At 39.3% G+C, this 27,951-nt stretch overlaps 1 protein-coding gene across 1 annotated transcript; it reads left to right on the top strand.

Moving 5' to 3' along the window:
• Window positions 1-841: 841 nt before the first annotated feature.
• Window positions 842-27,951, top strand: LOC131106529 (protein phosphatase 1 regulatory subunit 1A-like). Its single transcript, XM_058055694.1, has 7 exons — window positions 842-1,190; window positions 9,452-9,512; window positions 18,483-18,520; window positions 18,624-18,687; window positions 23,852-24,034; window positions 24,610-24,738; window positions 25,633-27,951. The coding sequence occupies exons 1-7, from the start codon at window positions 1,110-1,112 to the stop codon at window positions 25,710-25,712; spliced, it is 636 nt and encodes a 211-aa protein (XP_057911677.1). The 5' UTR covers window positions 842-1,109; the 3' UTR covers window positions 25,713-27,951.

Below are 27,951 nucleotides of genomic sequence, written 5' to 3'. Positions count from 1 at the left end.
TCCAGGGTGTACCCCGCCTCTCGCCCGAAGACAGCTGGGATAGGCTCCAGCACCCCCGTGAGGAAAAAAGCGGTAGAAAATGAATGAATGAACACATCAGTTACATGTGTTAATGCATGATCACAGCTTGTATATCAAGCAATAAAAAATTGTCCCAATGATGTGCATTGTTAGCTAGCTCATATTAACTTGTTTTCTCTCATTATAATGCACAGAAAATGAACATAGTGAATATGTGTTCATGTTTCACATAAAGATTGTGAATGTTAAATTCAGATTGACTTGAACTTGGGGAAATAAACACTCTAAAAAACAACCAAAATCACCATAAAATCTGTTCACAAGCGAAATCTGAGCAATATTGTTTGAGTAACATTGAGCCAACGTCAAGCAAAAATGTCTTTGCAATAGCAAGACGGGACTTAGCAACAGCCTACCAACTAGAATTGGTCTGGGTTGGTCCAGATTGTGTTTAAATCTGACAAAAAAAAATCACATTAGGTTTGGATTATAAGTAACCAAAGCATTGGTCAGTCTTTGGTCAATCCTGTGACAAACCGCACTAAAGTGATCCAAATTTCTTATTTTTTTTAAACATTTTTGGTCCGGGACCAGAGGTCCAAACCCCAAGTGTGAACGCAGCGTTAAGGATAATACACATTAGAGGGAGACAGAGGAAGAGAGTATCATGATACTCTCTCTGCCGCAGAGCATCCAGCACCAATACGCACAGAAGGAGGTGTTTAAAGGGGGCGGTGCTTCATGTCGGCTCAACCAATGAGAGCAAAGGAGAGATTGTGAATGTCCTTGTCTTAGCATTGCGAGGCAGAGAGGAGGCAGGAGAGGGAAGGAAGGCAGCATATAGGAACTAGCAGGTGCTTGGAAATAGGTCATACTGGGACGGCCAAAAAGCAGCGGAGGAGGAAAAAAAGTCTGTTTGCATATAAATCAAGAAGACAGACGATAAGTTTTTTAAATATTTCTTTCAGCTCTTTTTTTTTCTGAGGACTCACTTTCTTTCCCAGCCTTCTCTTCCTCTGGGGTCCTCTTCCTCAGATCATCCTTTCATTCCTCTTCTTGGACTGCTGTCATACACATACACTGCCACTATGGAAACTGGGAGCCCCAGGAAGATACAGTTCACCGTCCCCCTTCTGGACACCCACTTGGACCCTGAAGCAGCTGAACAGGTAACCTGTGGGAGACTTTTTTTTTTTATTATTTTTTTTAAACCGGTCCAAAAAGTGACACATACTGTATCATTAGTATCTACTCCAGCAGCTTCAGTTGTGTTAAAATGATGGACTGCTGCCTTTGTACTGTACCCCCACTTTACAACTCCAGCACATCCTGATGGCTTCCAGCAGTGTGAGCATAATGAATGGATGGGTGGATTCACGCTTCACCAAACACTATTTAGAAAAGGATGCTTCATGTTCACTTTGGTGTGCTTTGCGTTCACACTGGTATTTTTGTCATGAGACGAAAGGATAAGCTAGTAAGGATTAAGGATAAAGGATAAGGAAAAATGATTCTTATATCCAATCCAATCCACTTTATTTATAAAGCACATTTTATAAACAGAGTTTCCAAAGTGCTGCACAGACTAGTAGAGTTTTTAGTTATGAGGCTCCTCTGTTATGGAACCATCTCCCTGACTCAATCCAGGGTCAGGCAACCTCTCTATATTGAAACATAAACATAAAACTCACCTTTTTGCTGAAGAATATAGTTAGATCGACCCCTTTCTCCTGATACACTTCCCTGTCCTTAGGACTAAGATAAAGGCTTTGCTGTTTTCTCACTTTTCCCACTCAATGTATCCCTCTATTCTATTTTTTTGCTTTTGTAACTGACAGACGAACAACCAACAGAGCCTGGATTCTGTTTAAGGTTTATCCCCCAGAGGGCGTTCCTCCTTGCATCCGTCGCCCATATAAATAAAATTGATCAGAAAATTGAGTATGTGTGAGTCAGTGAAACTCGAGTCTTTGTTTAGTACAACTGAATCAGTGAAGCTGAAGTTTTTGTTTAGTACCTGTGAGTCAGTGAAACTTGAGTTTTCATTGAGTACTTGTGTGTCAGTAAAACCAAGTCTTTGTTGAGCACCTGTGAGACAGTGAAGGTCAACCACCTGTAAGTCAGAGGAATTCAGGTCTTAGTCGAGAAGTAAGTCAGTAAAACTTGAGGTTCTGTCAAGTACCTGTGAGTCAGTGAAACTCGAGTCTTCGTTGAGAAGTGAGTCAGTAAAACTTGAGGTTCTGTCAAGTACCTGTGAATCAGTAAAACTCGAGCATTTGTCAGGTACTCGTGTCTCAGGGAAAATCTTTGTTGAGCACCCATGAATCTGTGAAACTTGAGTTTTTGGCAAGTACCCGTGAGTCAGAGTAACTTGGTCTTAGTTGAGCATCCATGTGTTAGTGAAACTCGGGTCTTTATTGAATACCCATGGGTCTGTGGAACTCACACATTTGAAGGTTACGTTCTTCTTGAGTACCTGTGAGTCAGTGAAACTCGAGTCATTGTTGAGTACTTGTGAGTCATTAAAACACAAGCCTTGGTCAAAGCAGCCGTGACATCGAGGACCCGTGAGTCTGTCTTGTCTTTTCATTGAGTACCTGTGAGTCAGTGAAACTTGAGTCTTCATTGAGACAAGTGAGTCAGTAATGCGTGGGTAATGCGTGTACCCATGATGCAGCTGAGGTAGGAAGGGGACTGTTGCACAATTAGCAACATGTCACCTGGTTTCATTCTGCATTTTAGCAATACCAGAGGTGAGTGAGCGAAAGAGTTATCTGGCAGGAGTACCTGTAAGTCCTGAGTCAGTAAAAAATAGAAAACGACTCAGAGATGTCTACTGATCCATAAGAGTTCACTTGCAAGCAGACAGAGACCTATCGCTCAAGTGGTTCAGTCCGCTTGTTCGAATGATCGCGTTGACATTTGACCAAACCAACCCTACAAGCAGAGCAAACGCACCAGAGTTCATTTTAACAGAACTAAACATAACACGTGTGAAAGTGTCCTTCACTTCCACTCACACGCAAAAAGATACACTTTGCCTCCTCAGCATCCATCCAAAAGTTACCAAATGCTACTATAGTTGGACATAAAGTATATATAGTGCAAAGATATGTCCCATTTTCTCATTTTATAAATATAACATGAACAAGACAGACCATTCATATTGGATGAAGCTCGAGTATAAATAGCAAAGATTTATGAGTCCATGTCTCTGACGTCTGACCACTCTGTTTTATTTCTCGCTCCGGGATGACTCAGAGAGGAATATTGTTAGATGGTGCAGATATGTACTTATCTATACTTTACAATAATTAGCCATTAGTATGTCAAAATCGGTTTGAGATGATTAAATTGCAGTTTCAGTTGCAGTTTGGACTATAATTGTATATATTGTGGAGCACAAGCAATACTTTGAAGAGCATGCAAAGGAAGATAAGGCTGCTTAATGCTGACTTTAGCATTTACTATCCTCTTCTTATTTACTATAAGGCGCACAGTTTACTGTATGCGAGTTGCCGCTGAGCTTGCATCGTCAGTAATAACAGATAGACAGCTAAAACACACACAAGACAAAATGCAAGGAGGGAAAACCCACCTACACAAGCAGAAATAGTGTACGTGTGTGGGTGTGTGTGTCCGCCATGCCAGCGGACTCTCTGCCATGGTTGAGTAGTCCCTGCAAGCTGGCACCTCTCTCAGCGTGAAAAATCAGCCTCCATGGAGTAGTGCTTGTCAGTCAAAGCAACCTCCCTGAGGTGTGACCCTCACAGCAACAACACATGCTCTTATCCGCACACTGTGTGCACACACACACACACACACACTGTTCTGCACGTATCGCATCTGTCAATGACTGGGCACAGACTGAGCGTACTTGCTGATAGAGGCCAGCACATGATGGGAACTTGAAAAGAAAAGGACTTGTTACGTTTGTACTATAATCTTGCTGTGCCTTTTTCACCTTGAGTTCCATATTTCAGAAGCAAATCCCTCCTCCCATGAGGACTTCTCCCTTCACTTATTTTACTTTGAATCACCAAGTAGCTAATATAGTCATAATATAGTCCCTGAAGTCATAGTCATACAGTACATTTTCAAACAAACACATCGTTCTGTTGTTTTGAGAGATCTATTGCAAAATTACTATTCAAAGATCCCCTATGAATGACAGGAAAATGATTCTGTTTTTAAAACCAATTTTTTTAAGGACCTACAAAATCCAGTCAAAGATCCTCTATACAAGAGAAGTAATCCAATGTTTTTAAGGACCTACAGCAAAAATCCAGTCAAAGATCCGCTATACAAGAGAACTAGTCCAATATTTTCAAGGAAATACAGCAAAAATCCAGTCAAAGATCCTCTATACAAGAGAAGTAGTCCAATGTTTTTAAGGAAATACAGCAAAAATCCAGTCAAAGATCCTCTACACAAGAGAAGTAGTCCAATGTTTTTAAGGATCTACAGCAAAAATCCAGTCAAAGATCCTCTATACAAGAGAAGTAGTCCAATGTTTTAAGGACCTACAGCAAAAATCCAGTCAAAGATCATCTATACAAGAGAAGTAGTCCAATGTTTTTAAGGAAATACAAAAAAGCTGGTTAAAGACCCTGTATAACTTTTTGAACCCACAAAATTGACAGCATAATGGAAAGCCATGCCCTACATTAAGAACCAATCAAAGGCCCTTGTTGCTGTTTTCAATGACCTAATGTAAAAAGGCTATTTCAAGATCCGATATGTGACAGGCTTGCGTTACCATTTTTAAGGCCCTACAGCAAAAACGTTAATGAAAGATCCTCTATGTAACATGAGTGAGATGCTGTTTTTAGGGATCTACAGCAAAAATGCCAGTCAAAGACCCTTCCTTTCCACTCAGTCAGTTGGTAATGTTAATTTAATTTGAACATGCATCAGTTTAGAATGGAATCCATCACATAAATCAATTCACAGTTCCACATTCACAGCTGAGAGAGAGTGCCCTCCTGCACATTGTCTGACATGTCAGATCATCTTTGCCCTTGGGCAGGATCAAATAATGCAGATGTATTCCTTTAGGAAGCTTATATCCCGAATATGGCTGCTATTGTGAATCTATGAATAAATATAAGAAGCTTTTGACTATAGTGTGGTGTTAAATGCTGAGGTCGCTCGACGACTAGTTGCAGTGTGCTAAAAAAAAGGAAAGCCATCACCATGGAAGTGAAAATGAACGTCATATAAGACACACCTACAAATTTTGGCCGAACTGCTCGACTGTTGTGACCATCATTAAGGATTAAGATGGTTGAATGCTAATGAATAGGGGTCATGGATTCGGTGTGCTGTTACAAGGATATCGATATTGCAATATCGGGGCATTCAAAGTGAATTTGCGAGTGAAGTTGGAGGTTTCTATTGACTTTCTCACTGCTGTTGTCAGTTTTTCCTTTTAAAAATGAATAGCTGTCAGTTTTCTATATATTAATGTGACATGTTATTCAACCTTATCGTACAATAAATAGCTACTATAAGAAGAATCATTGCCCACCTCTGTCAAACAATGCAGGCACCGTTGAGTTGAAGTAGTCAAGCAGTGAAATTGAACTCGCGCAAGATGTGCAATCATATGTTACTCCGAAAGTCAGGGTCACTCAACGACCTTTCAGATATGAAACGTGCTAAACCTTTCACATCATCACATCATCAGCCCATGGCATCGCCTCTTCAACGATAAATTGCAGCAGCCAATGTAATCATTCCTTGGCTTGCACCATTAATCTCATATTGTCCAACATGAACAGCTAGTTGATTCTCGCCACCCACTACTGTGAAGCCAATGCTGGCTTTGTAATCCGCTTCTTGCAGTAGAGGGCTTCATTTTGGCAACAAAACACACCACGCAAAGATGTAAAAACAGACTCTAAATCTACATTTACGTGCTAATTAATGTACTTCGAAGTAGGCTTTATGCTTCCCTGACTATGCTGAGATTTTGCACTTTGTTATTCAGTTCCTTGAATGCACCATAGCAAAAGTTTGTTTGAATGCAGAAGCACTAGGGCGGTAGAGAGTGTCATAAATATGATTTTTATGGGTGTATCTATTACTCACAACTTTTCACCATTCGCCAGTGGTGATGTATAGAAACACTGCTCTCTACTGTACATGACCTCAGTTTTCACTGGCTACTGCTATTTGGCTTTTTAAACACACCATTGTTGTTCAAACATTCATTCATTTTCTACACACCCTGGTACACCCTGGACTGGTGGCCAGCCAATCACAGGGCACATATAGACAAACAACCATTCACACTCACATTCATACCTATGGACAATTTGGAGTCACCAATTAACCTAGCATGTTTTTGGAATGTGGGAGGAAACCGGAGTACCCGGAGAAAACCCAAGCATGCACAGGGAGAACATGCAAACTCCACACAGAGATAGCCGAGGGTGGGATTGAACTCGGGTCTCCTAGCTGTGAGGTCTGCGCACTAACCACTTGAACCAATGTCCAAAAAAACATTTTGGGGTGTTTTTATTTGAATCCAGTTAAAATGGTGCTGTCCAAACAACCCCTGTCAATTTCCCCATTGGGAATGAATGGGCAATTTATTTGACGCCCCCTCTATATTGGAATTCATTTTACTTTTTCTATTACTGTGGAAATGGAAATGACTCCATGGTGGTGATTTCCTAAACTGATGGTTGCTGGTTTGATCCTCAACACCACTGTAATCATTGAACTTACTTATTTGAATTTTTACATTCCAGAATTTCGAATTCCGACGTTTTTAGTCAGCTCATTCATGACATCTATCAGACATATCTGACATTTTCCACAAGTCAACATTTCTATGACATTTTTTACATTGAAAATGAAAGTCGTAGAGTGTGTTATGGACAAATTCCTTTGAAGTTTTTTCGGTAACCCTTTTAAAACAGGACAGGTCCCTCTGGTTGCTAACAGATAAGTAAAGAACCCCAAGTCCTTTCCAAGTGCAACTATGTGAAACAGCAGACGACCAACCAGTGGTTACAGCACCATCATGGATGTTAAAACCTGGGTGAGTTCCTCTCGCCCCTGACTTAGAGATCTCCCTTCCCTTTCCTGGAGAGACCGTAATCCTTTAGACGGAGTAGTCAGGCGGGGAGGTGTTTCTGCTTCTTACACGAGGGAGTAAGGGTCTTGCAACCCCTGGGTAACAAGGGATTAAAAAAGTGGTTTTAAGTCTTTTAAACTGGCGGTTGCTGGTTCAATCCTCAGCTTTTGAATTGATATCTAAACATTTCTAGGATGTTTCATAATTCACATGCAATTTCTGCTGATGTTGCTTCATCTAGGTTCTTCTTGTATTGTTTCTTTTTGCATTGAGGCAAAAATAACTGTGTTTTTGTCTGTCAAAATTAGAATAGAAATTGTAAGACCTTATTCACAAAATAGAGGATGGACGAAAACAGCATGCGAAGGGCAAAGTCCTGAAAAGGTCAATATGCAATCAGGATGTAAGCTTGGCAGCAGCAGCAGCACATCTCTGTGGTGGTGAGTGCTTGTCACAGAAGACGAACAGAGAGGCGCACACAGCACACACACACGTATCCTTCCTGTACGCCACGCATACAGCTTGAATCCTAATGAAGCCTCTTCAACTCCCATTTGCAGGGTGCTTCTCTTACTATCTACTCAACATTGCTCATTTATGCACATTCATTTTGCACTTACTGTAGTCTACCTATTACTATTACTGTCAATTCCATATGAAGCATGCAAATTTACTATCAGGGCTTTTTGGGGAGTACGGAGCGGCTGTATGCAAATGCATCATGTGAGCCTGACAAACAACTTTGAATGAAGTATTAAGTATTTTCCATTGCTGTGTCAAGCTGTACAAAAAATGAGAGTGGATTGAGATAAAAGACAATTGTTTTTTCTCCAAAATACGATGTTTTTTTTCTGCAGAGAACACGTCTCATTCACCTAGGTCAAATCAATTAGGTTTCAGTTACATTAAGCCAATTCATTCCATATGTTCATGTATTATCTTACATTATCACATATTTGTGGTGAGAACCTATGCAATTTATATCAATAAATGCATTTGATAAGTGTGTGAGGCTTAAATCTGGATTATGCGTCTTTGAATTTAGCTTATTGGCTTCCTAACTGAAGTGTTCAGGAGCGAATCCATCCAGCCATCCATTTTCTACCGCTTATCCTCACTAGCGTTGGGGGTATGCTGGAGTCTATCCCAGCTGCAAATCGCACATATAGACAAACAACCATTCACACTCATTCATACCTATGGAGTTTTTTTTGTGTAAATTAATTCTATGGTTCCTTTTTTTCCCATATCGTACAGTATAGCCAATAGCAGGGGTACCACAGGAATCATGTTTGGTCCCCTTTTTTATTTCTTAATATTTGGCTATTTTGGGGGCCATCTTGGAATTGTTCGAACTTCTCCCCATACGCTGCCCCTGGAGTACACACTGGACTGGTGGCCAGCCAATCACAGGGCACATATAGACAAACAACCATTCACACTCACATTCATACCTATGGACAATTTGGAGTCGCTAATTAACCTAGCATGTTTTTGGAATGTGGGAGGAAACCGGAGTACTCGGAGAAAACCCATGCATACACAGGGAGAACATGCAAACTCCACACAGAGATGGCCGAGGGTGGAATTGAACTCGGGTCTGCATTGTATTTAATCAAAAGTTTAAAAAAAATTCAGTGTAACATCTTTCTGTGGACTAAATATCCCATGTTACAAAGTAACAGGTGCAGCCTAAAAATCTTCTTTTTGTCTTTAAATTTGGTGTATACAACTTATGTAGCAGTCCGGAAATCACAGTAATTATAATAGCCGTACATCAGTATAGAATACTTATGTCTCATTATATTTAATGATAACTTTTCCATTATTATCATCACCTGCTATGCTGATTGGCCTATAAAATCAAATGGCTGTATTGCTTTGTCGCTCATTTTCTCACATTCTTGAACAACCGTAACATTGGCAGACCCTGCAGGGTTACATAATGACTGTCTACATATGGTCGCTACTAGGAGTCAAGTCAAGTCACGTTGTCAAGAAGCACGATGGCGGCGGTAAGCAGCCTGGCTAATGTCACGGCTCATTAGCAGCCAGCGCTGATGTCATGCTAATAGTACATCTTCAAAGTAAAAAGGGGACTACTGGCGAATGTGGGTCACACGGTCCATGGTGGCTCTCTGATCCAAAGGGAAATCCACAATCTGATATCAAGACCACAAATAATTTTAAGACAGCTCTTAATGGATCACAGGCATAAATGTAGACATGAATTATTCTGAATTAGTCATCTTCATGAGACATGTTTGTCACTTTCAGCGCCATTTTGTTCCAGCCTGACTACTTCAGTAAACACAGCAAAGTGAAACTGTTCTTCTCTTTTAGATTAGAAGGCGTCGACCAACACCTGCAACTCTTGTGGCATCCAGTGATCAGTCATCGCCAGGTAAGTCTAATCACACTATTATGACTTGATAAATGACATAAATAAGTAACTAAAATAATTTAAATTATTTAAATTAAATAATTAAAACAATTTTATTAATTTATTATAATTAAACTAATTTTAATAAATACAATTTTAAAATAATTACAATAATTTTGAATAAATAAAATAATTTAAATAATTTAAATAATTTTGAATAAATTTAATTATTTAAATTATTTGTACAAATTACTGTTTATGCTGTACATTGTTGTTCATATTTCATGTTATCTATTTATTCTCCACATTGTTATTATTATTTTTTTTATTCCCATGCATCCTAATGTGTCAAATCGCTTGTGTGGTGGGGGGGGGGGGGGGGGGCATTTTGGATATCTTTCATGGAACTCTCCAGAACTTCCCACAATGGCAATGAAGGCGGTGTTACCATTCCTCTTGAATTACTTGTGTAAGACTGGATATTCGGCTACCCGACTACTAACATTATTAGAGCCCTTTACATGAAATAACACCCCTATATGGTACAGTAAATGGTCTTTCTTTAGGATAGCACTTTTCCAACTTAAAGACACTCAAAGCGCTTTGACACTCTGAGCACATTTACCGACTGATGAGCATCAAGGGCAGTATCTTTGACATGGGAGTATGGAGGATTGAACCCACAACCTTTTGGGAGACAACCACTCTACCACCTGAGTCATGATGTCCCCATGCTGTCACCTTCACACACATATTATTGAATACTTTAGACATAATGCAAGTTAATGAGCCATTTAAGGTATAAAAAATACCCATGCTTGTGTGTGTTGCTGTAAATGTGTTCTGGTGCTAAGGAAAACTGAGTGGGGATTAGACAGGAAGTGACAGGGGGTTCAGTTACGTTTTAGCTTGGCTTGAGTTACGGCCGCAACAGTAGCCGGTGTTAAGGTTATTGTGTCTGTTCAATGAGATCATTTACACCCGCACTAATGCTTGTTGTACTGGCGATCAAGCCTGGTGCTTGTGTGTCTCCCCAAACAGTACAGTTACATTGGTGACACCTAACCAGGAGAGAATACTACTCTTCATTGCCTTATATTTAGGCAAGAAAATACCTAAATACGCTTAATTGTGCATATATGTTTATATAAATATATGTATATTTTTACTAATAATAGGCGGAATCCAATAACAAAACAGCATGATTTACTAATGTATGTATTTTGGAAAAAAAAGTCATATAATCAATGTTACCAACTTGGTGACATATTTTCTCAAACGCGACTAGTATAATACAGTATAATACATCTAGTTACTTTTTCTGCCGTTGTTGTGGTGTTTTCTGGTATTTCGGGACTTAAAAGTGAAAGCATTTATTATTGTGCAGTTTCTGTTACTTTTACTACTCATTCCACTCAAGCCTCTGTAAAATCATATGCAAAGCATATGCAAATTAACTGATGATTTGAACTAGTGAAAAAGCAGAAAGAAACAAACAAAACGTCTAGGACACCTCATAGCAATTTTTACGACTGAAACTTTGGCAACAGTGTATATAGTGAAGCCAAGAAATTGAGTACAAAATGGTGAGGGATTACTGTAATCCGTTCCAGAAGATCCGACTCAAACCAAATCAATTTTCCCCATAAGACATAATAAAACAAAAATATTGGGACACATTTTAAAATAAATTTACAATTATAGCTGTACATGCAGTAAACAATTTCTAATGCTTATACAGTGAGGGAGGAGGACAAGAGAGATGACCTTCATTACTTTATTACAATTTTTTTTCTTGAATTCAATAGCGTTTCACACCTTCTTTATCAAAATGCTGGCACTTTTGTGATGAATAAGAATGGTCGATTGTGGGCTGACTGTCTTAGTTAGCAAAGAACTACAATGGCCGTATCACAACACATTACCAGTAAATGTTGTTATTGTTGCTATTATATGTCACTTTCTTTGCTTTACTGGGAGGTCATGACTGCATGTGTTTGAATCTGGTCACCACTTTCATTTCACTCCTATTTCATAATTGTTTATGTATGTATCTATGAGTACTTTCATTTTGTTATTGTTTTTGGTCAAATTTTCTTTGTGACATGACTGCTTTTAATTTTTATGACATAATGTGGGGTGGTCGAGTGGTTAGCGCGCAGACCTCACCGCTAGGAGACCAGCGTTCAATTCCACCCTCGGCACGTCTCTGTGTGGAGTTACCATGTTCTCCCCGTGCATGCGTGGGTTTTCTCCGGGTACTCCGGTTTCCTCCCACATTCCAAAAACATGCTAGGTTAATTAGCGACTCCAAATTGTCCATAGGTATGAATGTGAGTGTGAATGGTTGTTTGTATATATGTGCCCTGTGATTGGCTGGCGACCAGTCCAGGGTGTACCCTGCCTCTTGCCCAAAGACAGCTGGGATAGGCTCCAGCACCCCCGCGACCCTCGTGAGGAAAGGCGGTAGAAAATGAATGAATGAATAATGTGAAAGTGCCACATTGTGAGGTTGGTGTGTCTTAGTTAAGTCTGGTTAAATTTTTACGTTGTTTCTAAATGTTGGAAATGATGCGGTTTGAGAGCCTTATTTCTTGCCACAGCATTAGGAAATACATGTATGGCAACTGCATAACCACTGCATTTATCCATTGGTAGATATAGTAGATACAGTATGAACTCAGAAGCATCTTAAGCTTCACAATAAGAACGGCAGCCTGGGTTGCAGCATCACACACACCCAATAAATCATGCTCAGCATCACGCACGCACACACTGCCAAAGATTTCAACAACTATTTTCTCTATTTCACATGCATCCATTTTATTCTTGCTGCATCGCAGCAACAAAACCATCCTGAGACATCCTCTCCCGGGATTTCCACGATCAAACACACCACAGCCTTCCTCTGGAGAATTCTCTTGTTGTATGAGTCATCCGTGACCTGCTGATGCTGCTGTACAAGGTTGTGTGCATGCAATATGGTCCCCCTACAGAGTAAAGACCACCTGGAGATTGAAGCGGGGGAGTTTTGTTTTTTTTCTATAAAAACATACGGCGTGATCTCTTTTTAGTGTGAGGATGCTTACGGTAAGGATGAGGGAGTCATTCAAAAACAAAAGCGGTGTGTTTATAATAGTTGTTGTCTATTTGCGGTGAAGTAGCTTGACATTTATACCCTTAGTCACTCCACACAAACCAACAGGAGGCCACCAAAAATAAAACAAGTAAATTACACAAGTGGAACACAATGTAACTGAGCTGTGGGCATATAGAAATGAACCACACACATATACATGTAAAACACTTCCCCAACAGAAAGTTGCCCAGCATGCCTTGTGGTTCATATATAAGTACCAAATAAAAAACGGTTGTACAAATCATACGTAACGTATGCCGAGGAACTTCCTTTTGGGGTTGTGTGCTTTTGGACTTCCCAGCATCCTTTGCAGATTAGAAATCAGTACAAAATAGTATGTTTTGCATGTATCTATATCTATATCCCATAGTCTGTGGGGTACTGTGACATTGTGTGTACATTTTTTTTGCATGTTTAGCAACTTAAATGAATGAATTTTCCTTTGACCAATGTACGTACGTGCAAGTGAAGGTTTACCAACGTAGGGTGAATGTGATGGATTCTCTACCAATAAATGGACCAATTATGGAAAGTTTTAATAAAAATATACTGGTTTATATGACAAATGCTGAATTGCAAATATACTAGGATCCACTGTAATTGTCCTAAATCTTGGTATTAGGCAGTACTTCTCAAATAGTGGAGTGGGCCCTCCTGGGGGGTCGTAGAGAACTGTCAGGGGTGGCGCGAGAGGCTTTCAATGTTCAATGTTCACAAATTTGTAGTACTCAACATGCAATTTGACTCTTGAATACACTTTGTATGCTTTGTATTTTGGTGCATTTTTCTGGTTTTAGTTTCAAGTTCAGTCTGTACAGTACAGATAAATGAATGGATATTCTCAGTTTCTCTCGTATTTCAAACTGGGAGGGGTGTGAAAGCATTTCTGTTCTTTGGGAGGGGGCATGAAAGAAAATAATTGAGAACCGCTGGTACTATAAGGAGAGCAGATCAGTGGTTTTCATTTGAGGAATATAATTGGAAAAGACACATGAATCAGAAAATCAGACAATTATGTGTCAGAGTTATACAGTATATGTTCTTGGATTACGTAATATAGCTATTGCTATGCAGCCTTCATTTGACATTCCACTAGAAGTGCCCCTATGCCTTACAGAGCCAATTCATGTTTTGCTGTGTGCCGACTGTGTTTTTCAACCAATTTTTCTCCAATTTTACATGCATAAGCTTGTCAGTCTCCTAAGCATGTACCATTGGCAAAACATCCTGAAGTTACAATGGGTTGTTTTGTACAGCATATTGAGCTGTGTGAGAAATTTCAAGTCAGTCCGAATGATGGTGTTGAATAACAGCACCACCATATGGCATATATCTCACAAGTGCTGAAATTGACCTCCATCACAAAAACAAAAAGGAAATCCTTGTTTCTTTTTTTTTATTATCATGATTTCAAAATAAAACATTAAAACATGACCAGAGCCAGTGGTGCCAGTGTTTGAAATGTTTCAGATTGACAGAAGACACGGAACACAAAGTCGTCACAGGCCGGAACAAATGCATTGATCCTGACTCAGAGAGGCGTCACATAACACACAGACACAAAAGGAATGATGCTAGCGGGGGGGTGGTCGAGGAGGAACTGATACCATGATGAGGGAGAGAGAAAAGCTCTGGTGTGAGTCCTACATTATTATTATTTAATAGGCTTAACACCCAACCCCCACCCACCCACACCCACACACACACACAAACAAACGCAAACCACCCACCAGAGGTTGCAGATGTATGTATAGACAAGTGACATTTAAAGCAGGACGTGTGTCAAGAGGGCACTCTATGTTATATCCCATAAACACAAACGTATGGTGAGCACTTTGGTGCATAATATGCTAATATGCAAACTGAATTTGTTCACTTCTTCCATATTTCATTTCCGACATTTCATGAAAATTTCATCCAAATTAATTCAGAATTGTATAAGTTATTTTAAACACAATCAAACATAAACACCACCAAAAACAACTATTCCATGATTCTACAGGATCAGGCAAAATGATCTGACACATTTGTAGGTTAAATAAAAGGCAAATAAAGTAAAGAAACAAAAAAGTGTTTTTATTTTCGAAAAGTAAAGATAATGCCATTCTGTTTCATTATGTTTTAAAATCATAAAAACCCATAACAAGATGGTGTTTCAAGCTGGTACGGGATCATGTCTACCAAGATTGAAGTGCAAACGGAACGCTTGTTGTGTTGCAGTTACGGATTTGTTTGTTTTGATAAACGTTTCCACAATGAAAGTGCGATGCTCACCAGTCCAATTCATGGCAGCAACTGAAAAAAAAACGAAAAAATGGCATTATATGAAAAAAGGCATTATATGTACTTTTCGACATTAAAAACACTTTTTTGTTTCTTTACTTTATTTGCCTTTTATTTAACGTACAAATGTGTCAGATCATTTTTCCTGTATACACGTAGAACCACATTTCAAATTTCTTGAAAAAATATATAAAAACCAAAAATATATAAATAAATATAAAACTATACAAAAATAATAAAAAGATCCACATTTGTGAACGCAGAAGTATTGGCCAAGAAATCATATTTTGGAAAAGCGAGCAGGTATCTACCATAGCAACACATGAATAAGAGTTCTCCTCCCTCATGATTTGCTTTGCCTATTTTTGTTCCTCCAACTTCAGTAGAGACGCTCTAAAGCAACTGAAGCTGTAGCACCACTAGACTGCTAAGTAGAACATTGAAGAGGAGATACTAACTAGTCTATGTTCTCATCTGGCTTTGTGTCCTCCAGACTCAGTCAGCTGGGAGGCTCCCGCCAACTACAAAGACTTTTATTGGCTTTATAGCCAATTCTGGGAGCACAGATGGGCTCAGAGAGACAGAGGAAAGCAATTAGACTAGAAATCAATGCAGAAGCCATATTTAATGTTTCTTAGCCCAAATATTAATGAGCGTCTTCTCTTGTTACTGCTACAGCTGATCCCTCTCCCTGTTGATGTCACAGGAGGACACATGGTGCTTTTTAGGATCACATTTCCTATTATGTTTTTTTTTTCATTTACAGTTAATTTGATTTTGTTTCATAGATTTCTAGGCATTTGTCATTGTTATCCATGCATTATTTTAGTTTGACAAATGCGTGTAAAAGAAATTCTAAAAGTTGTACAGTATCTTTTTTTTCATTGATACAGTATGTTACACACCTTAACAAAAATTTTGCCCTTAAAATTTGGGCATATTTTATCATTAAAGAAAAAATATAATAAAGTAAAAATAAACAAAAACATATACCCGCGACCCTCGTGAGGACAAGCGATATAGAAAATGAATGAAAAAAACATACATACCTGCAGAAAAATATTTTGTTATTTTTAAAATTGCAACAACAATAAAAAAAAACAAATGCACTGATTTATTAGTATGCATGAATCACAACATTTACTTTAAAAAACAATACAAGCAGTTGATGTTTGCTAAATACAAGGATGAAGAGTCTTGAACCAGTCATCATATGCTATATATATCACAATATTGACAGTTACTATGGTACCCATTATGTCATTGTATGGTCATATCACCTCGTACTTCGTTACGTGACAAAAAAAAAAAATACCTAAACTATATTAGGAAAGCAGGAAGTGAACAAATATAACAGTTACTGATTGTAAAAGTACCAGATGGAGGGGTAGGATTTAATAAGCTTAGCTTCTTCCTACTCCTTTTGGACGTGTGGAACTGTGAACTGATTATGTGATGCATTCAATTGTAATCTGATGCATGTTCAAACTAAATAAAACCATTACTTTACAGCATGTATTATTTTTTGGGTTTAGTTGTAATTTCTTGACATGTTAGCATACAGTGTTTTTACTTTAGTGTAGCCTCGACGGCTGCAAAGAAGCCATTAAGATGAGCCTGATAAGAACCAGAGGCCTCTCTGAATACAAATCTTTACTTTGTGACTCGAACGAGGGCGAGTTCCATGTACTTACATTGATTTGCAACCATAATTAGTCTCTAATCCTTGCCAAAGTTAATGTGCTAAAAATAGGGTTTAACATGGATACTAAATCCTTCAAACATAACATAAGTGTTTTTGTAGGACATTTCAAACACAGTCGCTGCTTAAAAAGAGCGATGAATTAAGAAACACACATCTCAGCATGCAAGGCACACGTCTTTTAAGTTGGAATAATATATGCGCCGTGGTGCACGCTCGCTGTCACGGTGCCCGGGGGATGTATAGGTTGCCGAGCAACGGCGTGGTGTCCTAGAAAAAGTTCCGTGTTGCATGTACGTTTAACTCATATTGACCTGAGTTTACAGTTTCAGTGAGCCCAAGTCAACAGATATGTTGTTTTCTATTTGTGCCTCCCATCCCTGTGTTAGTCATGTGGTCCCAATGGACTGCACATCATCAAGCTAGTCTTTGTCTTCTGGTGGTCATATGATCTGACATGTGCTGCTTGCCTCTACGATCAATGTTACGCACTTAGGGAAGCCTGTTATGCTTTTAATCGCACATGCAGGCCGTTGTAAAAACAGTGATTGAGTCAAATAAAAATATACTTTTTCAGTACATCGAGCCAGTCCAACGAGATCCAAAAATTCATCCTTCACAAAGATAGTTTTGATGGACACTGTTATAGGTATTGACTTAACATTATTTCATGGAAATTCTGTCCCGCCCTTTGGGTGTTGGCGCCAACATCCCAACACAAAATGATCCAAAACCAAATTCAAAGAAATGCAAAAGCACCTAATTTGGGCCGGTTTGGTGCTAGACCATAGTCCACATTACTGGTAGTAAGTCAACCAGGTGGCTGCAGGACTGGATCTATGCTTTTTTTGCTTTGCTGGATCGGTTTGCAACCGAGTATGAAGCAGTCGGGATGAAAATCCAAGCTTGAGTCCATGGTTCTATACAGGAAATTAGTGGAGTGCCATCTCCGGGTCGGGATGGGATCCTGCGGAGAGGTGGAGGAGTTTAAGTACCTTGAGGTCTTGTTCATGAGTGAGAGGAGCATGGATCAGACTGTGCATTGGTCCATTATGGTAAAGAAGTCCATCTATGTTCCTGCACTAAAATTATGCTCATGAGCTTTGGGTAGTAATTGAAAGGATAAGATCTTGGGTTGAAGCAGCCGAAATAAGGTAAACATAACATCATTACTGGTAGAGTGGGTTCAGGACAGTCCATCACATTGCATATTCAACAATAAACGACAGGAGGCTCATCTTGGAAGTGGAACACCACAGCATTTTGTATGACACAAAAATCTACGACATTGCATCTGTGCAGGCAAATACGACTGTTGTTTACAAAAACTTCCTGTATACAAAGCTAGTTATTCTCCCCGGCGAGGTGTTCAGAGCATTCCAACCGATAGGAGGCCTTGGGGAAGACCCAAGAAAAAAAATCCTCTGATTTGGGCTGCACGGTGGTTGAGTGGTTAGCGCGCAGACCTCACAGCGAGGAGACCAGTGTCGAATCCCACCCTCAGCCATCTCTGTGTGGAGTTTGCATGTTCTCTCCGTGCATGCGTGGGTTTTCTCCGGGTACTCCGGTTTCCTCCCACATTCCAAAAACATGCTAGGTTAATTGGTGACTCCAAATTGTCCATAGGTATGAATGTGAGTGTGAATGGTTGTTTGTCTATATGTGCCCTGTGATTGGCTGGTGACCAGTCTCTGCTTATTGCAGATGATGTCCTGCTGGTTACATTGGGTTCACGTTGTACTCTGTACTTTTTGGTGAATTCCAGCCTGACCCCCTTATTCTTCTTATAAATGAAGCCATTGTACTAGTTATGATATTTTTATCTGTTAGATTTGTCTCATGAATTGATCATGTTACCCTTTCACAGAAATCGATGAAGATCGTCTGCCTAACCAGTTGTACAAGGTACTCTAATTCATTTACTTCGATCCTTTACGGCATATATGTTATGCCTTTAATGCATATTATATGTCTTTAATGAACTTGTTTATTTGTTGATTTATGGCAGGCAGCTTTGTTGAACTCTCCTCGTCAGCGGCGGAAAGGACAAAAGGGAACACCCACAATGAAAGGTTAGTGACGTCGGCAAAAGACGTGTGACGTTTTTTCGTATGAGTGAGTGTTGAATCACTCCAAATGGTAACCATGACAATGCTGTATCACTTGCTACTTCACAGTGCTTCTTCATCTCCATGTTGTTATTACTGACATGAATCATGAACCTATGATGTATCTGAGAGAGAATGGTACAATTAGGGCAAGCAGGATACGTGATTAAGCTTAAGTTTGATGGTTTTGGTTGAGTAAAAACTTTAAGGATGTTTGTCTTCCGTGGGAAATTTCAGCTTTTGTTTGTTTCTTTCAGATTTTTTTTTCCTGATTACGGAGTCGCCACAGCGGATCTCTTGATCTGCATACTGATTTTGGCTTGAGCACTTTATATTGCGGATGTCCTTCCTGACGAATACCAATGATGCTTACTGGTGGAGATTCAAACGCGGGGCAATTTCAGCATTATCCTAAAATGCACTTTAACCTTTACAGATGAATGTAATTCGATTTTTTCCATATTTTTGATTGTTCAGTGTCCACTGCTGAATTCATTCATCATTATTCATTCTTTCATTACAACAAAACATCACGGAATAAAGACTAAAGCACAATTTTGAAAAAATAGCAAAGAAGAGAAACGGGTCAAAGATAAAGCTATGCAGCATTATGACATCATTTTATAGAAACAATGTTTCACTCGTTTGTCGTTATGGTACTGTTGCCACTTTTACCTTCTGTGACACGACATCAAGAGCAACTGTGAGTTCAGTAACATGCCCAATGATGCTCCGACATGGTGTCGGGAGGACAAAGGATCGAACTAGCAACCTTCAGAGTGGGTGACGACCATTCCACCACCTGAACCATGCTGCCTCACAACTTTATATGTTAAATGTTTATAGGAATTGATACCATCAAATAAGCTAGGGTTACTTGGTAGCTAATACGGAAAGTGGCAGTTTCTGCCGTGTGCATTATGTGCAAGCACACTGAAGGGACCCCACCAAAATAAAAATAGGAATTGATACCATCAAATAAGCTAGGGTTACTTGGTAGCTAATAGGCGAAGTGGCAGTTTCTGCCGTGTGCATTATGTGCGAGCACACTGAAGGGACCCCACCAAAATAAAAATAGGAATTGATACCATCAAATAAGCTAGGGTTACTTGGTAGCTAATACGAAAAGTGGCAGTTTCTGCCGTGTGCATTATGTGCAAGCACACTGAAGGGACCCCACCAAAATAAAAATGGGAATTGATACCATCAAATAAGCTAGGGTTACTTGGTCGCTAATACGTGAAGTGGCAGTTTCTGCCGAGTGCATTATGTGCTAGCACACTGAATTGACCCCACCAAAATATAAATAACTGCCCAGTGAATCAGGATAACAAACTCAAATTTGATCAGAGTAGTAAAATATGAATAATTTGCTAATAATACATAGTAAATAAATGGAGTGAAGTAAAGACAATGAGAGTAAATACATAAATACTGGTGTAAAAACTTTGGCTAAATAACATAATTAATGTAAATAATGTCCAAGAACAACAAAAAAATTACAAAGTGGGATTATAAAAACCAAAAACAAACATTGCAAAAAATGTTATAAATAAAAATACGAAGTAGCAACCAAGCAACACAGCAGAAAGGTGCGAGTAGTACAGTAGAAATAATAATAATAAACAGTAGAAATGGCTTACCCAATGGCAACTGGCTTAAACAATCAGCAAGAAACAACATCCATAAGAAGCAAGTGAAGGAACATGTTACATAGATTCAATAATAATAGAATAAATACACTTTGCTTCTTCTTATTCCTTTTCAAACATATATACGTTTATGTACAATCACTAATGTGATGTTCCTGAATATTACTTAAACATGTCTCAAACTAATAAAACCATGAACATTACCATGACTGATAATTGGATTTAAAAAAAAAAAGACAGAAGATTAGCGGCCTCGCAGAAAAAGAAGGCGATAATCAGCCTGCTTTGAAGACTAATAAGACAGTTTCAGCCTTCACACTTGTCTAATCAGTGCTGGGGGTTAATAGTGTTAGTTACTTAATTGTTATCATTTATTTTAAGACTTATAGTATTGTTTTTTGAAAAGCGGGAAATCTTCTTTCCACCTCCAACTTTCTGTCTCTTCGTTCTCATTGGTTGCCTTCATCACCTACATCACAATGTTTGGATGTAGTAAATCCTACTTATTACACAACATACTTAATAGAGTTCTTGCATTGGATCATATTAGATTGTAGGTGTATGTATTAGGTGTGTAATGGTACATGTCATTGTAATCAGATTTTTTTGGTAAGGTGCAGAGGCGTACCGAGTTCCCACGTTGAGTGAGGGACCAAAAGTTAACTTTCTCACGAAATAGTAGCAAATACGGTGCAGCCCAGTCTATGGCGAGGTAGAGTCATGGGTAGAAATCGTGCTCTTCCGGTGTTAAAGCCTCCTGTTTGAGAACACTCAGGGCTCTAATTTTGTGGATATACCATGCCTGACAATGCCTAGATTAGCCTGCTGCTGTGTTTAATGTGACTGTCAAGAACAGATGTGTTCTACATGGTGACGTGCATTGTGGCTTCTGATGCGCAGTCCAGTTGGCCCTATGCATTTAAAGGCAAAGAGAAGTGTTCATTTGATTGGTTAAGATTACACTCAGGTGTGTTAAACCCTCTCACACCTTCTCTCCTCCATTTTTGCCCCTTGCGCTAATGGGAGGGATGGAGGCGGTCTGTGGTCTGCTGCCCTCTGCAGTCCTGTAGAGAAGTCCTCCCATCTGCTCGCCTGATCCGCACCCCTGCAGCTAATCATTAATTAGGCCTTCTTAAGCTTGGCTGGAAGTCTTACTTGTTGCCAGATTCTTGCCTCACCTCACCAGTGTCATGCAACTCCTGACACTTTTTGCCTCAGCTATTCTCGGTTGTCTTTTTTTTCTTTGTTGCCAACTTATTCCGTGTAAGTTGTTGAACATTTTGGTCATTTTTCTTGGTTTAATACTTTGTCTTTGTTTTTCCTACTTTCCCGGTGACCTTCTGTCACTTCCACCTTTGTATTAAAAGTATCTTTCTGCACCGCTCCTCAGAATCAGAAATTGTTTATTGCCAGGTATGATCAAACACATACTAGGAATTTGTCTTGGTGAAGAAGATGCAGACACATCTATTAAAATGAAAAACAAAATATACAGTACAAATATATATATACGCAGTCTGTTCTTGTTTGTTATAGCGGAAACACAGTCTGATTATTATTCCAAAAGAGTCCAAACTGAGCATTAATGTAACGCATTGAGTGTATGTCAATGTGGCAGGATGAGGGAGCGGTGGGGTGTGGGGAGTGTCAGGGGGGGTTCCGAACCTTGTTGATAAGGCTGACAGCAGACGGAAAAAAACGTGAGGTTTTGGTCCTGATGGACTGCAGCCTCCTGCCAAAGGGGAGCGTCACAAGGATTCTGTGTCCTGGGTGAAAGGGATCGGTCACAATCCTTTCTGCACGCCTCAGGGTCCTGGAGGCGTACAGATCCTGGAGAGACGGGAGATTGCAGCCAATCATCTTCTCTGCAGACCGAATGACACGCTGCAGACTGCTCTTGTCCTTAGCAGTGGCAGCAGCGTACCAGATGTTGATGGAGGAGGTGAGGATGGACTCAATGATGGATGTGTAGAAGTGCACCATCATTGTCTTTGGCAGGCTGAATTTCTTCAGCTGCCGTAGAAAGTACCATCCTCTACTGTGCTTTCTTGATAAGGGAACTGATGTTCGGCTCTCACTTGAGGTCCTGAAGGATGATGGTACCCAGGAAGCGGAGCGGTGTCTCAAATCTGGGTTCCACAAATTCTGGCATGAGTGACAACCGGTCCTGACATTTTCGCCAGATGCAATGGGACACACATCTTCCAAAAAGTTCAACTTTTGTCTTGTCAGAACACAGAGTACTTTCACCAAAGGTCTTCGGAATCATCAAGATGTTTTCTGGGAAAAAAAATTGAGATTATCACCTATTATCCTCATTTTCAGCCCTTTGTATTGAGTTGTGGACTCCTATAGAGCAGCTACACATGATAGCTTTCTAGATCTTCCAGAATCTGCACCTAATCTAACTGATTTTCCTGGCTTTCCAAAATGGTCAATTTTAATTTATTCCTCCCACGGCCGACCTCCGGGCATGCCTACTCCGCTGTGATTGGTCTCACTCAGCTTGTATTGCACTCCTACAGAGTAGCTACACATGATAGTCTGCACAAAAAGCTGTCTAGATCTTCCAGAATCTGCACCTAATCTAACTGAATTTTCCTGGCTTTTCCAAAATGGTCAGTTTTAATTTATTCCACCCACAGCTGACCTCCGGGCACGGCTACTCCGCTGTGATTGGCCTCACTCAGCTTGTATTGCACTCCTACAGAGTAGCTACACATGATAACCTGCACAGAAAGCTTTCTAGATCTTCCAGAATCTGCACCTATTCCAGATGTATTTTCAGTGTCCAGTGTCTTTCTTATGGTGAAGTCATGAACACTGATCTTCACTGGTCTTTTGTGACCTCTTGGATGAGTCGTTGCTACTCTTTTGGTGTAATATTGCTTGGCAGGCAATACTCCTGAAAGATTCACCACTGTTCCATGTTTTCATTATTTGTGAATAATGACTCTCACTGTGGTTTGCTGGTGTCCCAAAGCTTTAGAAATGGCTTGAGAACATTTTACAGTGAGATCGATTAATCTCAATTATGTTTTAACAGCAGGTGCAATCACGTTTTCACACAGGGTTATGTAGGTTTTGATTTTTTTCTTTGTTAATGAGAAAAAGTTACATTTAATAATGTTTCACTTGTATTGTCATTGACTATTTTAATGTGTTTATGATCTGAAGTGTGACAAACTTTGACAAAAATTTAAATCAGGAAGGTGGCAAACACTGTAGTGTATAATATGAAAGCAGTGTGTAGCCATTGTTCAGTAGAGACCACCATTTGTGGTCTTACTGTATATTCATTCAATACAGTGTGAACACGGTGTTAACAGTTTCAATCCAAAATGTTTCCAAAATCTTTTTATACCCTACAAACATACCAGAATATTTCTCCCCAGCAAACCTTCATCCTCTCAAATATTCTCTCACCGTGTTTTCCCTTTCGATCCATCTTCTTCTGTTTACCGCCACGGTCCCAGAGCTGCAGTTCCTGGTAGAACATCACCTGTACAGGCAGCAGCATGGAGGAGGGGATGAGTGCTCCTCTGAGAGTTGTCTGTCGGATCGGCCCAGCCCAGATTCCATCCCCGTCGGGGAGGACCTCCCTTGCGATGACGAGGCCACAGCCGAGGCCTTTGAGAAGCTGCGTTGCCAAATGGAAGGTAAGTTTGGAGCCAGTATGCTGATGGCATAAAAACGAATAGCTAAAAATGGTTGCATGAAATAGACTGTAGAATCAATGACCATTAAATATGCATTTCTAACACACCTTTTCCCTGATATGGTGCAATCCAGGCCCCGCCTCCTATAAAAGGACCTTTTTTTGTATTACTAGACTTAAAAATAAGCACTTTTGACTTTTGATTTGTGTACCCATATCTACTAGCATCTTTAGAGCCACTGTGTCCTTGCTGTGCCACTTAATGCAGAGTCAAAGAGCAGACAAAAAAGCTCCATCTCAGGCCAAGTAATTCACTTTAATAGCAGGTCACTTGATGGTCATAGAGGCTGCACGCGTAGCAGTAATAGCACCGGCTTCATGCATCACAGGGGTAAGCTACGGCCGACAATACTGCAGTATCTCCATGATGCAGCCTCCACTGGAAGACTCAGCATGAGTAAAAAAACATGGAACTATAAATGTCAGGCGCCATTGATTGTACCCGCTAATGTGCATCTGATGAGCGCTGTTCCACCGCTCAATAGCTTCACTTGCATTATTTTGTCTTCTGCTCAGAATTCTCAAGGGACAGTCACACAGAGGCGGCCGGCGGCGGATTAGAACTCCCTCTTTCTAAGGAGGATGAGAATTGCTCTAGGGTCGTTCCATCGGATCCTTCAGTGCAGCTAAGCAACGCACAAGCAGGTAAATAAGAGGCAAGGATATGCAAGGTGTATTTAATGTAACTCTGAATTGTAAGGGACATTTATCATGCAAAAGTTGTCAAGGTTAAGAAATTGGGCCGTATTTACCTTTTTTTTCCCAAAACTACTCTAAAATGGATGGTGCTGTGTGAAATCCCTCATTTACCCAAATTTTAAATGTGTTGAAATTCAATAAAAGTGGATGACCACATGACCACTTGAGCCATGACTCCATGCAGAAGAGTGGAATAGTGTTCAGTTCGATATGATGTCTCACCAGTAGGGGGCACCAAATAAATTGCCCATTCATTTTCAATGACAATCATGGCAGAAAACATTAAATTACAGTAAATTTAAAAAAAATGAATAAAAACATGGGAGTATTTAACGGACTAAAAATGAAGCAGAATAAGAAGTAGAGGAATAAATAAATGAAAAATTGTGTAGAATGAAATTAAATGAAACAGAACAGAAATGTCCATACTTCATTCATATATATACAATAAGTAAGTAATACATTTACCAATATGAAATAAAATCTACAACAAATTGCAATAATTATCACTTTTAGTGTATTCTATATGTAAAGGCCGTTACCATTACGTAATTCTAAAGACCGCCATAGATAGTTGGATAAACTTAAAAGCAGCACCATGGCAACAACGCCAATGGAAAGTTCATTAAAATTCACTGGGGCGCCACACTCATGGTGAATGGGAATAACCACTCTGCCGTGCTTTGAACAACTTGAAAAAAATATTTTCATGCATTTTTAAGTTGTTTCTCTTTACATGGCAACAAGAATTTCATAATAAATTGCATGTAGCACACATTGGCTAATTGTGCCTGGCAGTCCTATTTGAATTAAAGGAGATTGGTATTGTGTATTTTGCAGACACAAAAGCGGCAACATGCACCGCCAGTCAGCCCGCCGACGAGAAGACAAAGAAACTCAACCCGGAGACAGAAAAATGAACGGAAAGTTCTTTTTTTTTTTTGCATCACAATGCTGCTCCTTCGACTCAGCCAGCGCGACACAATGACAGAGGATTGTGTGTGCAGATTCACTTCTTAGCCACATCAGGACAGTCCTTAGGGCTTTAGTTACCAGCCACAAAATTTACACATTTATACCCCTTTTTTGTGCTTTTAAAACATTTAGCATCATTGTTGAGTTTATTTTATATTATACAGAAAACTCTGCTGAAAAACTGGTGGTGAGCTAGCTGGTGTGCTAGCAAGTCAACAAGATAAAACTCACACAACCATCTTTTACCACAATGTCAACATTGGTTTTATCTCGTGTATTTAATCATACATTGTCATCCCATGTGCCATGGCTTTCCATCAAAGCAATAACATTGTTTTTGTACCCCGTAAATTACCAAGAAACTCCCATTTGAATCCCCATCAATATTAGATGCATTCACACTTCATGTTAGGGAATCTGGATCAAATATTAAAAAGATACTTTGCATTGCGCAGTTTTTGTGACATATCACATGACATAACTCATTAAATATGTATTTTAGTTTAATATTTAGCAGTTTTTACTAGCTTAAATTTTACAAAAAGCTTCCTAACTATACTTTTTAAGTGTCCCACTTTGGTTCATTGTTCAACCCTTTGTATTGAGTTGTGGGCTCCTATAGAGCAGCTACACACAATAACCCGCACAGAAAACTGTTTAGATTTTGCTCCCCGTAGTGATTGGTCACACGCCCAAAGGGCTTCCTGAACCATATAAGGAAGTCCGCCCTTCTGTGACATCACAAAGGGTCAGTTTTACCACGCCTTTTGAAACCGAGTGTTTTGAGCCATTCCAAACTTCTTTCAGGGCTTACTTTCAAATGCATAAACCTCATTATCTGAAACTTGGGCATCGTTTAACACGAGAATACAACATTCTAACTACATTTATAGGTCAGAAAAGTGGAAAAAGCGTAATTCAAAAGAAACTCCGGTTCATTTGCTTTGCTAGTACTGGTTGTTTGGTTAACTTGGTCAGCAAAAATCATACGGATATGACAAATATGGAACAGAAAATTAGCTGGAAGTGATGTCTCTCTGCTCTGATCTATTCCTCTGTGTGTGATGATGGCACTTTTTGAAAGAATATTTGAGATACTTTTTGTGAAATTTAAGATGGTAAATATAGCAGATTATTGAGTAGGCCATGGAAGTCAAGTCCTTACTTGATGGATATGTTTATGCTACATGCGCAACCTTAATTCAGGTATGAGTGCTTTCTTCCAAAAATCTTCACAGGTCATATTAAAAAACACCTTCTTGCATGGTAATATTCAACTTTTTAAAATAGTACAGCCACTAACACATTTTCAATACTATCAAAGCTCATACTTTGTGAGTATTTGTCATTCAGCATTCACAGCCCCGCAAATTTGTGGATTCTTGGTAAACATTTCTTCCGAACATAGATTGTTTTTTTCCACAGAAAACACATCTCGTTCACCCTAAATTGGTAATCATTTATAAATGCGATTAACGTACAGCATAGTACACGTACCACTGTCAAAACTGCCCAAAATTTTTAAATTTTTTATGCTTTATTGATAAGCTATGCCGTTATTAAACCCAATTCCAGATTGTTTTTTCTTCAAGTGTTGCGATTTCATATTTTGTTCAACGGTCATTGAACACACCATAGTTGTGACTCATCTGTTTATGGATTATCTTACATCCATTACATTTTATACTTTAAATGCATTTATTAAGTGTTGGGAAAGGGAGACTTCTGGAGGCCTGTTTCTTGACAACTTGACAATTTTCATTTTTTTTTCCATTTGGTGGTGGTCCCGTGTAAAAAGCGAGGATCTACTGTACTGTAGTCACAACATTATAAACTCTTAAAGTGGCATTATTATGTAGTGATGTGACAATCCTTCCATAACTCCTTTACACTGTACATTCTACACATTGGAGTTTCAGGAGTGAAATGTATTTCACAGATGCCAAAAAATACTAATTTATTCAAACAAAAACAACAAACCACACCAGACAATGATAATGAAATACAGTCAAACAAATGTCTGCCATTTGCTGTTTTTCCTGCTCTGTATTTATGGATTCTGTATTGTTTGTTCTGTTTAAATAATAAAAATAGTAATAGTTTTAACTAAATCCAGGGGATAGTAGTTCAAAGTTTACTTGAATTGATGACTCCAAAATGTGTTTGATACAATAAAATGTTTAA

This window comes from Doryrhamphus excisus, chromosome 18, assembly GCF_030265055.1.
Source record: "Doryrhamphus excisus isolate RoL2022-K1 chromosome 18, RoL_Dexc_1.0, whole genome shotgun sequence".
NCBI lineage: Eukaryota > Metazoa > Chordata > Actinopteri > Syngnathiformes > Syngnathidae > Doryrhamphus > Doryrhamphus excisus.
The sequence above is the reverse complement of the archived record's forward strand: the minus strand, read 5'-3'. Positions and strand labels throughout refer to the sequence as shown.

What these genes read in the sequence shown, in the direction of transcription:
- LOC131106529 (XM_058055694.1), top strand. Translation starts at nt 1,110, where the DNA reads ATGGAAACTGGGAGCCCCAGGAAGATACAGTTCACCGTCCCCCTTCTG. An exon ending in ACCCTGAAGCAGCTGAACAG is followed by an intron (nt 1,191 to 9,451) that starts GTAACCTGTGGG and finishes CTTCTCTTTTAG; the next exon opens with ATTAGAAGGCGTCGACCAAC. An exon ending in CAGTGATCAGTCATCGCCAG is followed by an intron (nt 9,513 to 18,482) that starts GTAAGTCTAATC and finishes ACCCTTTCACAG; the next exon opens with AAATCGATGAAGATCGTCTG.